Source organism: Cydia splendana, chromosome 19, assembly GCF_910591565.1.
Source record: "Cydia splendana chromosome 19, ilCydSple1.2, whole genome shotgun sequence".
NCBI classification, from domain to species: domain Eukaryota; kingdom Metazoa; phylum Arthropoda; class Insecta; order Lepidoptera; family Tortricidae; genus Cydia; species Cydia splendana.
Genome location: NC_085978.1, coordinates 662,311 through 680,756, shown reverse-complemented (window position 1 = coordinate 680,756; position 18,446 = coordinate 662,311). Strand labels below are relative to the sequence as shown.

Below are 18,446 nucleotides of genomic sequence, written 5' to 3'. Positions count from 1 at the left end.
ACAAACGTCCGGAATACTTATTATATACACCATTCAGTTTGGATATGTAAAAATAAAATGTTATCGAGGTATGAATGTCAGTTTTGCACCTACTCACCCCATTTTACGGTATACTCAAGTGCATCTGAGCGGTCTGATTTCACAATTTATTGTAGTTTTGATACTGCTATAATACAAATCATTTATTTTCATCAATATTTTCCATCAACGTAGGTTTTTTTGTTTTATGTTATTCGGGAAAATGCACAGCTGGTTTTAGGCCCATCCAGGCTCATAGAGGGTAAATTAGTTTGTATTGGATTTGATTAGCTCTACATCACACAAACTATGAACAATGGCATTATTATTTTAGCTTGTACCTATACTAAATTTTGTTTACGATTAAATGCCTAATGTAGCATAGAAAAAAGGAGCTAATAATATAGGCAACAATAACCACGTGCGAGACCTTATGAAACAACTTGCAGTGTTTTACGCAAACAATTACCTTATTTTTGACTCCCCTTCTTCCTCGCGTTATCCCGGCATTTTGCCACGGCTCATGGGAGCCTGGGGTCCACTTGACAACTAATCCCAAGAGTTGACGTAGGCACTAGTTTTTACCATCTGACCTTCCAACCCAGAGGCTTCCAACTATTAGGCCTTATTGGGATTAGTCCGGCTTCCTCACCGAAAAGCAACCGGTAAATATCAAATGATATTTCGTACAAAAGTTCCGAAAAAACTCATTGGTACGAGCCAGGGTTTGAACCCGCGACCTCCCGATTGAAAGTCGCACACTGTTACCGCCAGGTCACCAGCGCTTTTTGAAATACCTTCTTTTTGACTGTCATTCCATATCGTACGTGAATAAGCTACATGAATGTCAAATTTCATGCTTGCTGCAGATGGGACTTTGAGCTAAGCAACCGAACTAAATGCAGTTCCCTCGCAGTCAACCCGACATACCTACATACTAAGTGTAGACAATTACACACCCAATGCACACAGAACACAACTCAGCGCATTAAAGGCAGACACACACTGCAGCACAAATACAAGGCACCGCAGCGTACCTATTTGTCTTGAGCAACTCTATTCACAGACTGGAATCAGAATGCCTATTATAATTATAACTGTAGGTTTAAAATAAATAGGGGTAATAGGGGGTCAGAGTTAAACTGGACGAAAAGCACAATGTGGTTTGAATAGCCAGTTAAATTAATTAGGATATGTGCTTTGTAGACTAGTTTGCTTTCCGAGAGCAAAACATGGAATGTTATTCTGGAGAAGCAGTTTTAAGGAAAACTGACTGCCTTAGAGCCACTTGCACCATTCTACTAAGCGCCACTTGCACCAACTCACTAACCCGGGGTTAACCGGTTAAACCATTAACCCACTGTCAAATTGCACTGGTACTGGGGTTAACCGGTTAAACCTTTAATACGGAGTCAAATTGTATTGTTAACCATGGTAGCTCCAGGTTTAACCGGTTAACCCCGGGTTAATGGGATGGTGCAAGTGGCGCTTAGAGTCTCAGGAACTCGCAGTCAAATCGAAGTTTGGTTGTCATTTAAAAACGATATGTTCAAATTACATTTACACGATATGTGCAGTCAGCATCGGCACAACTATTAGCTTAGCACCGCTGCATACGTAAATAGTATGCTTGCTGACTGTATATTTACGTAGCATATATACACTGGCGTTCAAAAGTGCATGGACATGTTTCAACCGTAATGTAAGGCATTACGGTCGACATCTATCCATGCACTTTTGAACGCCAGTGTACCTACCTACTTAATTTTCGTTAGTAAAAATTGAAGTACATAGAAAATAGACCAAGGAGAAATTTTGTATGTCGTCTATTCGTTCTAATTTCTAATGTCAACGAAAACTAGTACCATCGCCCGCACTGTTAACTGACAGTTCGTAAATCTTATTACAAAAGGCATAAGGTCTACAGATGGACAGTTAACAGTGTTGCTGTTTGTACTAGACATTATATAGATACTAGCTTTTGCCCACGACTTCGTCTGTGACAGTGACAGCAGCTAAAGTAGGTATAGCGCCTGGATAATGCTAATAGCAATCATTCAATTCGCGCATTTATTAGGCATTACTTCAATTATTAGGCAATTCATTAACTCTTTCATTTCCACTCCCCTTTGCACTCTCTTCAGGGATGATTTCCGACATAAAAACTATCCTAGGTCCTTCTCCGGTACTCAAACTATCTCTATACCAAATTTCAAGTAAATCGGTTCAGCGGCTTAAGCGTGAAGAGGTAACAGATAGACAGACAGACACACTTTCGTCTTTATAAATTACTAAATTAGTAATAGTATGGATGTCACTAACACTACACCTTATCAAACAAAATCCCCTGCCGCGGCTGTCTGTGTGTTTATATGTAGGCCATTTTATTTCAAGTTGTCCCCTACACTTTTTTTTTTAATTGGGATTTTTTATGTTATTTTTTCTCAGAATCACGAGCTCTTTCTATCCTAATAGAATAAAAACGTCTCCCAAGGTTTTTTTCCCATTCCATTACCATTTTTTCATAGACTTTGTATGGCGGTTTCGGAATGGAAAGATAGAAAAATGTATGGAAATCATGGGCTACTTTTTTTCTCCTATTCGGATCGGAAGAGCTCATGATTCTGAGTAAAAATAACATAAAAAATCCGAACTTTGAAAAAAAAAGTGACAACATTAAATAAAATGGCCCATGTTCGCGATAAACTCAAAAACTACTAAACGGGTTTTCATGCGGTTTTCACATGTCAATAGAGTGATTCTTGAGGAAGGTTTAGGTGTATAAAACATGTGTTAACCTGTGCGAAGCCTCGGGTCGCTAATATTAATATAATATGATCGTGTGACTCTTAAGTACAATTCAATTTAAGATTAAATCTTAGACTCGATTATTTCTTTTTCTTTATTCCCAGAAATAAGACACTCGTGATATCACTTACATACTTTGCTCTATGAGAAATAAATGTCGTCTCTCTCTCTCTCTCCTTCTTTCTTACCCGTGTTCTGTCTTGTTCTGTTTCTATCTGTTTCTGTATTAGTTTTAAGGTTTAGTTTTAATTTTGGGTGCCCTGAAAACCAGCGCCGTGTCTTACAGACACTGCTTATGCTGAGCGGCATCCTATTTGGTGTACGTTTTTTTTGTACTTATTTAATTTGCTGTACCTAATGTATGTTTTTATGCCAAATAAATATTTTCTATTTCTATTTCTCTTATTTCTTTGCAATTGAACAAAGTTTTCAGATTTCAGATAGATACTTAGAAATAAAGCATTTCGAAGAAATATAGCCAATTATCTCTACTAGCCTACTAGCTGTTTAAAATACAAAAAGACTCGGAAAATGGATAGCACACAAGTCTGTTTTTCCAAAAATGAGGAGTAACTATAATTTTATTACACATACCCACAAACATAGATACATACGTACAAATATAATATCTACATATATTACTAGACGTATTTTTTTTCGTACTTACATCCCTCATTTAAGAAGCACCTACAGTTATTTAACTGTCAAAGTTACAAACTTACCTGACTATCCCAAGTTACTTGCAGAATACAGATAACTTGGTAGCCAATTCTGTTTTAGCAGTTTGGTATAATTTTTATCTCATTTTGATACGGCCCTAATATTCGTAGCTAATGCTTTATGAGACGACTCCTGCAGCTCGTCAGCAACAGCAGCATAAGCCACAGTTCAAGTTGAAACTGCCGCAGTATTGCAGCGAGACATTACTGCACCATTAGACTTATATCGACCAGGCGGCTTAGCACGGTCGCGTTTTTATCCCTTGTCACCATGCCTGTCACGTTCTAACAAGTATGTAAGTGCGAAAGGGACGCGCATAGTGATAGTCGATAAAAATGGAACCGTGCTGCGTCCGCAGGATATGAACCGTGATTACCTTGTGTATTGTTTTCGAGCTCCCGATATTTCGACGCAGACATGCATGTTGTTCACGGGTAACTGATGATAGCGGGTGGGTGTCAAAGTTGTGTAGACCGCGCTCGGTACTACATAGCACAAGCCCACAAAACATGGCCATCAAAATTTATAACAAATTACCTAATGATATAAAAGACATCGAATTGGAGATAGTATTTTATACAATCGTGATATAATAGAGAGCTTTTCAGTCGAGTACCGTGTTTAGGCAACTATGTGAGGTACGAGATTGAAAAGCTTGATTATATAACTATTGTATACAATACTTTTTCTACGAGTCAACAAAAATAATACTTTAACCCTTCGGGTGGCAGCACCTCCGGTTGAACGGTAGGACAAATGGCGCGGCCATTTTTTTAAATATGCCTCTGCGTGGCAGAGGCCGCGAGAAGGTTCGGTCATAACAAGCCCGTAATTGGCAGAGACCGTCTCGCGGCATCTGTGCGACGCTGCATTTCGCGCCTAAAATAAAACCGTTAAAACTGTGCCTTGCTTGCTCACTCTTGCAAGATGCATTCGTCAATAAACAAGGATGGTATTCCCTAACGGTCGAATTCCCGCGTAAAACAAAGTTTGTTAGAAATGACGTGATGTTCCTGCCCCACCTCGCCCATTACGCGCCGACCGTCGTCGAGCGGCGAACATTCAAACGGAATACGCACTGATAAAAAGTGAAATAAACTGTGTGAATCATGTTAAATGTATTTTTTTGTCATAAAGACTGCTTTTTCTACAATCAATTGTTTTATTTCGTAATTATACGTATTTTTACATGAAAGTAGAAAAAAATTGGTAATATGAGATTAGAACAAGTCTAACATAATTCACATAAATAGAATAGAATTCATTGGTATACAATCAAATAACCCATTTTATGCCGAATTCAGTGATATATAGTTTATATATATCATTCATACATTTTTTTTGGAAAACGGTTATATTTCTAACACGCGCCAAATTCGCGATGATCACCCATTGAGGCCCCGCCACTTGACGTATATTTTTCCAAAATGGCTGCGCCACTCAACCGGCTTGTTATGTCTGTCCGTCTCGCGGCCACCGCCACTTACCGTAGAGACCTCAAGGAGGACAATGCCACTCGAAGGGTTAAACTAGTAGAATCATAAAAACAAACCAAACCAAAAGTATACATGTAAGATACGCGAACAGCCGCGATACATTCATACTGGTACGCGTCCCGGCGGGCTGGTCAACGACACCTTCTCGTAACTCATGAGGCCCTGGTACTTGCTCCGCGCTAAATTCAATTTTTAGACAGTTGTTTTCTCGATTTAGGCCACCGTAGCCTATGGAGACTAACACGCAACGTTAAGTAGTTTTCGTAGTCTATGGATGTTGCTATATTAAGGGTGTCACATGTGCGTTTCTGACTTATGAACCAATTGTTTCTACTATACAACCTAAAATAAATAATTAATTTGAGCTATGGTTTTGTTTCGTCCTCTTGATCGCGGCGAGCTGTGATTGGTCAATTTCATTATAGTATGACTAAACTGTATCGGTATGAATATTATAGTTGAGTTGCGAGCCCATACATTAAAAACACCCAATTGCAGTTTGGTATAAGAAATCTTAATTCAAGAATTACAGCCGACGAGTAGGAAAAAAAAATTTGATAAAACTTTAAAACAACACTTAATCAAACAAAATTATTACTTATTTTAATGAAAATTAGTAAACAGCCAAATGAATGTATACGCTGGTCAAACTTTTAAATACCTACTTGTAAGTAAATAGCTGATTCTACTCGTATTTGTTTGTGTACCACGGTCTCGGTGCGAAAGTAACAATGTACCTACCAACCTAATTGTATAATGCTAGAATATGAAATTATGCGGGCATATAAAATGATAAGTATTGTTTACATACCTATCTACCTACATTGCTGCGCCCATCAGGGTTTCATGTGTCATTTGTGTACCTACCCATACTCTTAAGTACTTGTAAAACCTTTAATGTACATGTGAATTGCAACAAATAAATACAAATACCCTCATTCGTGCACTTCGGCTGCGTTCGCTTTCAACGTTACCACCGTTCATCACGGTTCATATCCCGGTCGATATAAAGGTGATAGTCCATTTCCAACGACAGCTGCATTACTGTTCATTTTACTATGGAAATTGACAATAACACCGACGCGTTCAGTACCAGTAGTGCAGCTGCGGTCAGAAATGTAATGTTACCCTAAGGGGCTGTCCATAAATTACGTCATCGATTTTTGGCGATTTTTGACCCCCCCCCCCCCCCCTATAATCATCCAAAAATCATGCTTCAAATGACATTTCCTCCTACTTCATGCTACCGTCATCCGATGTCCAGACCCCCCCCCCCCTAATTTGAAATGACGTAATTTATGAATAGCCCCCCTAAGTCTAGTGAAACTAACCGTGAATCATTCAAAACTGTTACTAGATTGTCGCAAATGTCAATAATCTCGGCAGCGCGCATCGATTTTTGACATTTGCGGCAGGAATGAAGGGGGGTAGTATCGTCGTGCTGGATTACTATCCAGCCGACTGACGACTAACTTATTGACGTTTTCTGCAGCAATGGAGTCGGTCGAATTACTAAGGGTAACATTCCATTTCTGACTGCAGCTGCATTATTAGTACGAACGCGTCGGTGTTATTGTCAATTTCCATAGTCAAATGAATGGCGACAGCAGCACTAGCAGCTATGGATTGCATTATCCACGTGACAAAATATCCGTCAGTTTTTAACAGAGCGCGATTGAAAGTGACAGATACCGTTTTATCACGCTGTCGCGTATAAAGAACAATGATATCCGTACAGCCGGCCTAGCCAAGGTGACGATCGCTATCGCTTTGACACCGAAACGCTTTGTGTCTCTCTATCACTCTTCCATATTAGTGCGACAGTGACAGTTGCGTTTCGATCGCTACGGAGCGTAAGCGATTGGCATGTTGGCTACGCGACCTGTATTGCAGCGCGATATTTTTGCCCACTGCATTATACTCGTACTGCCGGGCAGAACATCGATTTTTACTATTTCGGTAGCAATGCAGTCTGCAGTACTAAAGCAGTTATGCTAGTGTAGTCTGAATCAGAACGGCAACAGTAACACTGATTGGTGCTCACGATCAAGATCCTATCAAAATAATATAAAACCATATCAAATTGTTTACAGAATCGGCCACTGGGAACTTAACCTGGAAGTTATGAATTATTTACACCCTGTTTACGGGAAAAGAAAACTCATTAGCTGAGTGGAAAGTTCGCCATTCACGGTCAATGAGTCCGGGGTGTTTGATTTTGAGTGGTTACTACATGTGTTGGTAACTTTTATGGCCAAAAATGATCACTAAGGTTGACATGAATTATTATTAATGGCAATCTTACTGGGCTTATATTTAAAATCAGGCGGGGTTAAAGAAACACCCGGGCAAGAGACATATGTAGGGAACCCTTAAAGTTAGTTGACATGCGAAGTGGTACGTCAAGTATGGAGCTTATAGGATACGTATGCATTCGGCCAAGTTAACTTTGGGTATTTCATTAAAGCGCGCGCATTTACGATAAACGCAGCGTTAAACGCGATGCGTTTGCCGCACACCCATTTTTCATCAGATAATCTAATGACAATAGTGTCAGGATGGAAAAATAAGTCGGGCCCTGGAGCGAAACTACCTTAAATCCTTAAGCTCATTAGGCTCATTTTACTTAAAGGAGACATTCCTTTATTTTTAAAAAGAAATAAAACTGCATTCAAAAAATTTTCTATTTTTCTTCAATTTTGCTTGTCTAAAAATATTCTTGAGTAATAAATATTCGATTTTATGGATATTTTGTACGACAGACGAGTGTAAGACCTAATGTTTCTTGGAGAAATGTTATCATTAACATTAACTGTATCGACTAGTAGAAAAAAATAGCGAGTGTTTATTTTTTGGAAGTTTTACTCGGTTCGATTCCCGGTCAAGACAAGCTAATTTAAAAAAAACTTTGAATGCAGCTTTGTTTCTTTTTAAAAATAAAGGAATGTCTCCTTTAAGTAAAATGAGCCAACTTAAGGATTTGAGGTAGTTTCCCTCCAGGGCCCGACATATATTTCCACACTGTATTGTTTTACGCGGTAAACAAAGCGGTAAACGCATTGTCATTTTTCATACATTCCGTGAACGCATGCGTTCAACTCTGCGTTGATCGCATAAAACAACCGTGTGCTATAAAGACGTGAACCTAATTGGTGTGTAATAAATACCCATTCATATTTTATTGATTTTATACTCATTTCACTTCTAAATACAGCCCTGTCAATAACAAGTAATAAATTGAAAAACATTCTTTTTATAAACACAACCCACACAAATGTAACTTTAGAATTAGAACGAGTTTTATTTATTCTACATGCTATTTTAGCCCTTTATTACATGCCATTTATGTTTTCTGGAAATAGCTTATGGAAATTTAGGTGGAATTAGCTCTTTATAAAAAAACCGGTCAAGTAAACCGAGGGTTCCGTACAAACTTTAAATTTATTTAATTTTTATTTAGTCACATGCATAATCTTACAGCTAAGGATGCTAAGGTGCTTAATATGCAGTAGATACAATATATTGCAAGTATTGCAACTAAAAACACGAAAGATTTTTGACCAAGGGGACTAGCCAAGATGACAATAAATAAAATAAATAAATATTATAGGACATTCTTACACAAATTGACAATCGTTGATAGAAAACGCCAATCAAGACATACATAACGTCTCGGCCACGACATTGCGCGACTGGCGACGGCGGCAGCGGCAACTATAGGTGGGAACGAAAGGTCCGATCGCTGTGTCTCGCTCCAACCTATGGTTGCCGCCGCCGCCGTCACCAGTAGCGCAATGTTGTGGCAGGGCAGTAATGTATGGAAACAGTCGCGTGACCTTTCGTATCTGTTATCCCAATAAATTTTTACTTTTCGTTTGGCATTTATCGATATAGGCCCCAAGAAGTATACAAAGTATAATTGTATAGGTACAGGGCGCCATCTAAAGGCAAATCGGCTAATTTACTCGACTTAATGTACCTATGTATGTTGGTTTTATAGGGATAATTATTTATCATGTGAACCGATTTCATTTTTTTCTATTAAATAAAAAAAAAAGTGTATAATCTCTTAGAAAACTCAAGTATAATAATATAATAATACTCAATAAAAAAAAATTATAAGCTTTTAGTGTTTTTATTATGTTATAAAAATGTTAATAAATTACAGTATAAAACTCATTACACACATTATGGAGGCTAAATTGTAAACTAAATTTGGAAATGGGTGTAATTACTTACCTATCCTTTCTGCGTTTATTGAGATATTTAGCGATGTGACAAACAGACAGACAGAGTCGCACTAATAGAGTCGCATAATGATTACTTTTTTATCTTTTTGATACGGTACCCTAAAAATTTAATTATTTTAAAGTAAAATATGGCAATACAAAATTAAAGTCAGTCAAACATTTTCTCAAAAATAGAAAGGCATGTTAAAGTTTTATAATAAATCCTTTATTTAGGTAACTTTTTGTTTCAACGGTTATGCAAAACTGGATATTTTCAGACTCAGACTAAGCCTGAGGTTAAATACTTTTGCGTTTTACATTAATGATAGCCATTTAAATAAGCTTTTAGCGACAAGTTCGTATTAGTTTTACGATTAAAGTACTTTGTGATTAATGCATTAATTTTGATGGGGATATTAACAAACACATACACACATATACAAGTTGTATGATAAAACACATAAAAATGTAGGTATCTTTGGTCCCACGGTAAAACAAATTTAACCTGTTATTCTAAGATTTTTTTATCAATGGAATATAGCCTATTCTCATTAAAATTTGGCGCTGAGCATGTCTATAATGCGATCTTCCATAAAGGGGTAGTTGCACAAAAGATCTCTATGGGTCGAAGACTCGGAAGTGTATCCGCAAGAAACCCCGAAAACCATAAGATAAGATAAGATGTCTATAATGCGAGTTGTTGTGTATTTACATTGAAGTAACTAAATATACGATTACAAATTCAAATATAAGTACAACTCGGTTTAATTAGAATTTTACACAACTTTCTGAGCGTGCAATCCTTTCACGTTATCAAGCCTTAAATATAATTACTTCAATAAACTTTGTGGAGCTCACAAATTACTGAAAGAATCAGATAACACCACAAAGGATAACTAGCCGATAAGAGTTATTTAGCCAACTGTACTCCGGCCTTTGACGGTTTACACAAGGCCGTAGTCCATCCACAGACCTAGAATAAAATAACGCTTACGCTTAAATATGATTAAAGTGTGCGCAAAGGAAGTCACCACGTATATAAACATTTCATCGGTGCCATAGAGGCAGACTATAAATAAAAAAAACATTACCAGTTTTGAGCTTGATAGCGGCCGCTGGCGGCTGCTTAAATATCAAAACGTAAGGTTAATGGCAAGGTTTGTAACCGGTTTATAAAATACCGGTACTTACTGGTTTAGTTCGGTTTTCCTACGAAACTTTCATAAGCACGCGAACGTTTTAATAACTTTATTGTAACCTAAATAAGCCGGTTTATTCGACGAACGACGAGACGCCCGGCCGGTCCGGTGGTGTGCCACGTAAACATATGTATACCTAGACACCGACATAGGAAGAAAGTTTATGGAAATGTTCTTCTAAAAATCGGTTTTGTAAATAATGGTTTTTCGAGCGAAACCGAAATTAAAAGGTTTTGCGCCAAGTATACATGATTACGATCTGGAAATTTAACCGGTTTCTGAGCCTTGGTTAACGGACTGTAAAATACGAAAAACTGTATTTAGGAGACGCGCGAGTAGCGTGCTATATCTTTTGTTACCTTCTGATTTCTTGGCTTTACTTAAAACTAAATCGCAATTAGAAATATCTTCAGCTCAGCATATCTACTGGATGATCCCCTAACCAGCGAACTCCAGCTTTGAAGAACTTTATCTTAATGAAAGCAGCTTTTGTGCGCGAGATTGAGCGTTCTCCCGCATTGTGCCATGTCGAATGAAAATTGGTTTTCACGGTCTTTTTTAAGCTGATTTTGAACCAATTTTGTGGGTAATTTGTTTAAATGATAAATACTTAACTTATAATAGAAAGACAGAATAAAGTATTTTATTTGCGAATACACATAAACATGTGACTTATGTTTTGTTTTATTTATGTGTCCAAAAGTAAAGGAGACAAGTGACGGTTTAAAATTAACGACATTATTAACGTATTTTGATTTAGCTTTGTTTTTCTTTAATCTCGTTTAATATAAAAAAAAACTTAAGTAACTGAAATTACAGTTCGAATGATTAAGTTAAAATATCTTCCTTGCGGTAAGGTATGGTAAAACATAATACTTATTAAGCTTAAATGTTATCGTAAAGCTCGCTTAAAACTTATTATAAATGAGTTTTTATCTACAATGTATGGAGCGAGCACTCTAACCTTATTAAGTTTCTATTGGAGTTGTCAACGATTGTCAACTTGTCTAGACCCCAGATATGCGGAAAATAAGTGCTTTCACTATAACCTTTCTGTTACTGTTATTACTGTTTTGATATTTGTGATAGACCATTGACCTGAAAGCCGTTTCACCTTGCATTACCCGCACAATAAACTCATAATCCTCCATAAAACAAATCGGTCATAAAACGGCACGAGCGGTAAAAGTGCAACGCAAATAGATCGCTTTGATGTCGAAGCATACGGTACAATGACTATGGAGGCTATTTCAAAATTGAGTCAATTATTTACAAGTACCTACTTACATATTTTTAGGGTATTGGTACCTAGTTGATTTAAACATAGATTTTAAACCAATTCCAAAAGTGCGTAATGATATTAATCTAAAGATCAAACTCATTGGATTTTTTTTTTGTTAAAAATAACTAAAATTAAATAATATAACAATTATATCCACCGCCATACAGTCATTCATTTCAAAATTACATGTTCAAATTATAAGAAACTTGGTACCTAATATTAAAATTACCTAAATTTTGTATGTAAAACGTCTACTCGTTCTAATTTATTTGTAATTCTTCATCTCCAGAGGTATCACATAAGCGTTGCTGATAAACTGTTCAAACCACCTTTTTTTGTAGAACCCCATATCGTAGTCCATTGAGAAAAAATAAACTGATATCTATGTAGGTATTTTGATTGCTACAAGTAACCCAAAGAGCGATGGAAAGAATAATGGTAGGAATTTCACTTAGGGACAGGAAAACAAACAACTGGCTTCGGGAACATAGCAAAGTCACTGATGTAACCAGACGAATGGCGAAACTGAAGTGGAAGTGGGCTGGACATGTCGCCCGGGAAGACGGCTCGTGGTGTAAGAGGCTGGTAGAGTGGAGACCTTGGGGAGAGTCACGCCCAGTAGGAAAACCAAAGATGCGTTGGTATGACGACATCAAAAGAACAGCTGGATCAAAATGGGTACCAAGGGCACAAAATAGATCAGAATGGCAAAAATTGAAGGAGGCCTACCTACATCTCAAAGATTGAAAAGGGCTAAAAAGAAAGAAAGAAGAAATAATGTAGGTATTTTATTCCCGGATTGCAAAGAAATTGTAATTTGCGCCATAAATCTATTTAAATAGTTTGTTTTTCTACAACCTAGGTACTAAAATAGGTCATCAGTTCAGAGATCTAGTTTCTATCGCGACTAAAATAGAATTGCTCGAAACAAACACTACGACAAACGGCAATTCTGAGCCGTCACTTAACCCTTTACCTACGGGCTATTAAATCGCTCCGTCACCGCCCAATACGGGCATGTTTTGGCGAGAGTCAGCGGTTAGGCATAATTTCACTTACTTGTAACTTTTGAAGTATTACAGCTACACACTTAAAACTTCACACACACAATAAGTATAATGTGTTTAATCAATAAATAATCACTTGGTGTAATAATATTCACTTGTTTTTCTGCTATCAAGCAATATACCAGTCACTAAGAAATTGAAGATTTTTAAGTTACTACTCGCGGATTTCACAAGTTTACGTTTAAGAACATTAGTTTATAATATACTTAACACAAATAAACACTTAAATAACGATAATTATGAAAATAATGCATAAATATCAATCACAAAAAATGTTGCACTAAAACAATTTGCCACTTATGGAAAATAGTGATGTGCGTCTATCGACGCATTTGTCGATATATCGATAACCTAGTAAATGTAAAACTGAAATTTAACAAGTTATGATTGTGGTGAAATTATTATTAGGTACAATAGTACCTAATAATGATTTTATGACTAAAAATAACACTCCAAACACTCCCCCGCCATACTCTCATATCGACAACAAGTCGATAAAATTTGAAAACAACACTATTGTCCGCCATATTGAATTCAATTATTAGCACCTCTGCAGTACGGGTGTCAACTCCAGTTGCCAGCAAAAAAGCGGTAATTTTAAAATTATGTTAATGTCAGAGCCATCTACCGAAATATTATGATATTTTTTTCTTTGTATCTATACTAATCACAGTGCATAATGTGACCGCTATTACCAAGCCACAAGGTCTCGTTTTGTTTTAAAAAAATGTTGAACACGACCATTACTTCGATCAACTATAGTTGACACCCGTACTGCAGCGGTGTTGCCTTACTGGCAACTCTGGTTGACACCCGTAGGTAAAGGGTTAATGTTACTCGTAATATTACTGGAAACATAACCTTGTTTCCTAAAGAATAAGGTTTCAAATGAAAATAGATGAAATAAGTAAGGAATAGGTAATTAATAAATTTAATATACCTACTTCAAGACAGCGGCAGGCAAATAAGGCAAATGAAATAGTGATTGATGAATGTTTTATTGAGTTTAGTACTTTGGGATATTGTTCGATTCGCAACAGAAATACATATCGTCTGTGAAAATTTCAATTTCAACTATATCACGGTTCTCGAGTTACAGCCTGGTGACAGACAGATAGACAGACAGACAGACAGACGGACGGACGGATGGACAGACGGACAGCGGAGTCTTAGTAAATAGGGTCCCGTTACTCCCGTTTTTACCCTTTGGGTACGGAACCATAAAAAGGTACTTAAGTATTATAGGTACATTCAGTAACTCCCCTGCAAACAATATCTGACTATAAAGTGCTAGAAAAATTATGACACGCTCTTCCGGCTCCACAGAAATGATTAGGTCAGATATTTTTGCGCGCTTCGTTGTGCAATATACTAAAATAGTAAAAAATAGATATAAAGCAGATATAATGTCAATGTCAATAAATCGGTCGACCCCGCTGAGGGTTAATATTTTTGTAAGTCACCCTAAAAACTATTATGTTTAAATTTGACCTTTGCATGCCATCGTGAAATAAGACACTGAATTTTATTTGACTATTGGCCTCGGTCACAGAACAGACAATACAGAATGTCCACTCAAATAGATGTTATATAAATACGTTTAATTACGTAAAAAATAAACTTTCTGTACTGCCGTTATTTATAAATGTTCTACAAGCCACGAATAGTTTGGCCTTCTCTGTCACTGCCACGTTCGTGGTCATTAAAGAGACAACAATAATACGTTCCGTGTAACGTATAGTTACACAATGAAGAATACATTTCTTTTTGTTTTATTTAATATTCAACTTTGTTCTTGTTTGCAGTTTTTTTAAGTGGTTTATGTTTGTACCAGGGCGCGTAACCAACGTGCCAATCGTTAGCGCTCCGTAACGTATCGTAGTCATCTCTCTCTATCACTCTTCCACACTAGTACGTCAGTGACAGTTGCGTTTCGTTCGCTAAGGAGCGTTAGCGATTGTACGTTGTCTAATACGCACCCTGAAATTATATTATTGACAAAACTTTTCAAGATTTTTTTACAGGTTTAGGATGACTCACCTTAGACCGGGCCGGGGCCCGTCCGGAGTTTCGTTTTCTATGGAAAGCACCACGTGATCACCGATCAGCCGTCATAGAAAATGACATGTCGGACGCCTCGGTCACGGCCCGGTCTAGCGTGTGTCATCCTTTAAGCTTACAAACTTGAAAGTGAGCTTTCTGTAACAACAATCCTGTGCACGCTCCTCATGGCACTGACACAATGATATCACCGCACCCAAGCCTTATTTACACAAAAGCTCAACTTCTCAAACACCTCATCGTAGCTTGCGACCTTTTGTATCTGTGGCGCGGCAGCCATCTTTACTAATTAGCCTTGATTCAGTCTGACAGCGCCACAGATTCAATAAACTAGCAGAAAGTATCGCTAATGGCTTCGACGTCTTTTGGATATCTAGGTCTTAGGTTTAGCAAGGGTGTCTGACTTTTTTTAAACACTGTAACTACCTCTTGTCTGTATCTATACAGATATAGGTATAATAACGATTCTGACCGAATTTTGAGTCATCTATTTGCATTTTTTCGAGAATGTTTTACTTATTCTGCTCTATACAGCGCAAGCGAGGTTTGAACGCACGATTTTTGACCACCACACACAAATGAAAGGTTAGGATGGTGTTACTTATGGCAGTGGGGAGACACTCCTCCTTTCGGGCAAACTCGGCTCCGTTCTACTCAGCATTGCTCCGAGCAATTATTAGGGTTGACACCACTTGACGTCTTTTTGCGTGCACGACCACAGATAAGATAATCACTTGAATTTTGACTACCCAAAAAAGCCGAAAGTGACAGTGCCATATATTAGAAAGGGATAGCATGATTCGTCCCTCAATCGCTGTCAAACTTCGGTTTTGTAGGAAGTGTCCTTTCTGTACTATTACTATTATTTATTCTGTGCTTATGGCAAAGGTATTAACCCCTCGTCAGTGACTAGGCCCGATTTTAACATTTTGCCCACCGCCAGCTTCTGTGGTGAAGCCCGATGTTAACTTCGTTGGCGACGTTACGAATTTATGTAATAAAGCAGACAAACGTGCATCTAACTCTTTTACACTCATTGACGTGTATTGCCAGTGAAATAGGACAGACAGTAAGCTTGACCTTGACCAGTGTCCCTAAGTAAAAAACCCGCGAAATCGCCAGTGTTCTTACTAAGCGTTGCAACAGGTGGATGTTTTGGCGTTTTAACTGTATTTTTAATAGTACAAGGAAGTTGTGTATTTATTTGGAGCCTTCTGCATATTAAAATGTAAGTACTCATACATATTTCATCCATAGTATATGTGTAGGTTATGTTTATCCAACAGAAACACTAATCAAAATAGCAGCCTAACCTATGCCGTATCATTCATTCAAAATTGTTTTGTCTGTTCCAAATCTTTTTGTCTATTAAATGCGTTGCGTAAACTTCTGTATCGGTTGACAATGTTATTAAGATTTATAACAGCTTGCTACATAGATGAATCTTTAGTGAAATCCTCATTTATCTAAAGAAAACTAGCAACAGGTATATTTGCGGCCCGATTGTGGCCGCCGCACAGATACTGGGCGGCCCGGATCGGGCCGCAGAACAGACAGCAACTAGAGTTAGTAAAATGGCCGACCATGCAGTTTGCATAGTATGGATACGCTGAGAGCAGCATATTCAATACATTATTAATTATATTTTTTTGATCCGATTTATTTAACACTTAATAACAAATGTTTCTAAGTCGCTTTTTTATAATTTTACATAATTGTTTAAAAACAGCGGTTCTTAAATTGAATAACTATATTAAAAATCTTAATAGACATATTATGATTTTTAACGGACACTCATTGTTTTTTCATTGGTTTGGTTGTCACCCGCATGGAAATTTTTTGGCACTTTTATGCTTATGTGCACTAAACTAACTGCATGCTATATTTTTGTGTGTGTGTTTTTTTAATTTAAGGCCACGAGTCTCAAAAACTCGCGGCAGCAGAGGTGGTGGTCGTGGCCGTGGTCGCCATACTAATAATGATCGGGGCCCTCAAGAAGGTTTGGGCACTCGAGAAGAAGTAGAGACTCGGGGGATTGTGCACGCTAGGGGCAGTACACGTACTAGGGGTGGTGTGCGGAGTAGGGGTGGTGTGCGCACTAGAGGCGGTGTACAGAGAAGGGGCGGTGTACGTACTAGGGGTGGCGCAAATACATCGCACCCGATTTGTCTAGAAAGGTAAATATAATATTACTTAACACAAATAGAGGTAAATAACTATTGCGTAGGTACTATTACAGTCAAAATTTAAATCAGTATTTATTAATTTATGTTTCTCTATTTTTAGCATTTATTGTGGCCCTCTTAAAGACTGGCCAAGTGGCTTGGCCATCGAAGTTCCTTTACGGAAAAAGTAAGTAACTATCTACATTATATTTAATTTAGATGTTTTTTTTTCGTATTTTAAATATTCTTTGTATTTCAGATTTTTTAGGAGGACGACACCGAGTCCCGAACCCGCACGTTCAAGAACTCCCATACTAGTACAGCATGATGAAATGTAAGCTTGTTTTAAATCTACAATAAATGACTAGCAACAGGTAGATCCTATAATCCATATATTGTATTCTTTATCCCATAGACTATCTGCAGCTGAAACATTAGCAGCGCTGAGTTCAGCCCCGCCATCGCCTGGTTTAGACCAAGGAGCCATATCCCATATATTATCGGCAGCTGAAACATTAGCAGCTCTGAGTTCAAATCCGCCGTCGCCTCTTTTAGACAAAGAAGCCAGCTGGCCCTCGTTGCCCCGTGATTTTGAGTTAGTATAACAACTAGTACAATTTTCTCGTGCCTACGCAGATAATTATTTCTTGACTAATTTTTGCACTTTTGCAGATTGTTTGATACTGCAGTTGCATCACGAGTCGTTTCACCTGCACTTTCATTAGTTTCAAACGCACCTTCTCCAATAGTGTGAGTATTTTTATTACTTATATAAATTATTTACTTCTATTTTCTTTATTACTTATTATTTTTACAATATTGTGTCCCAGAAAGATTACGTGGTTATATTTTGTTTTTATTTACAGAAATATTGAAGTCGACACGGTTCAGACATCTGCCCTTAGAACAGTGCGCCTTCCCAAACGCAGAGAGGAATCTCCTTCCTATCAGTAAGTATCACTTCATAATTAAAGAATAATATACCCGTGATTCTTTTATGTTAATAATAATAAAAACTATCTTTTCAGATCTCCTGCAGTTTGTCGTGGCCCTCCTCGTCCATTAAAGGACTCAGAAATAGAAAATGTCCTTTTCTATGGCAAGTACCTACTTTAATAATCGCTCATTTCACGTTTAGATAAATAGCTTTGAGTTTGTTATAATGAGCTGACATTATATCCTTTGTCTGGCAGGAAGCGAGGAAGATGATAGTGATGACGAAGAGACTGAGGAGCTGGCGCCTGTTATTGTGCCAAGGGTGGCTCGAATTTACCTTCCGGACGAAGAAGACGAAAGTCCCAGTCAGGCTCAAGCAGATTTGCGTTGGCCACCAATCCGGCCCGTCCAACCAGCCCAGCAAGAAGCTGCGATTCCAATTGAAGCTCCTACTGAAACTCCGAC

At 37.7% G+C, this 18,446-nt stretch overlaps 2 protein-coding genes across 2 annotated transcripts in view; both read left to right on the top strand.

Moving 5' to 3' along the window:
* The window catches only part of LOC134799936 (calcium/calmodulin-dependent protein kinase kinase 2), a 209,608-nt gene that overhangs the window by 50,943 nt on the left and 140,219 nt on the right, over positions 1-18,446 (top strand). The window lies entirely within an intron of this gene.
* Positions 12,427-18,161, top strand: LOC134800294 (uncharacterized). The gene is made up of 8 exons (XM_063772797.1): positions 12,427-12,430; positions 15,970-16,108; positions 17,167-17,232; positions 17,305-17,379; positions 17,461-17,640; positions 17,718-17,795; positions 17,912-17,995; positions 18,074-18,161. The coding sequence occupies exons 1-8, from the start codon at positions 12,427-12,429 to the stop codon at positions 18,159-18,161; spliced, it is 714 nt and encodes a 237-aa protein (XP_063628867.1).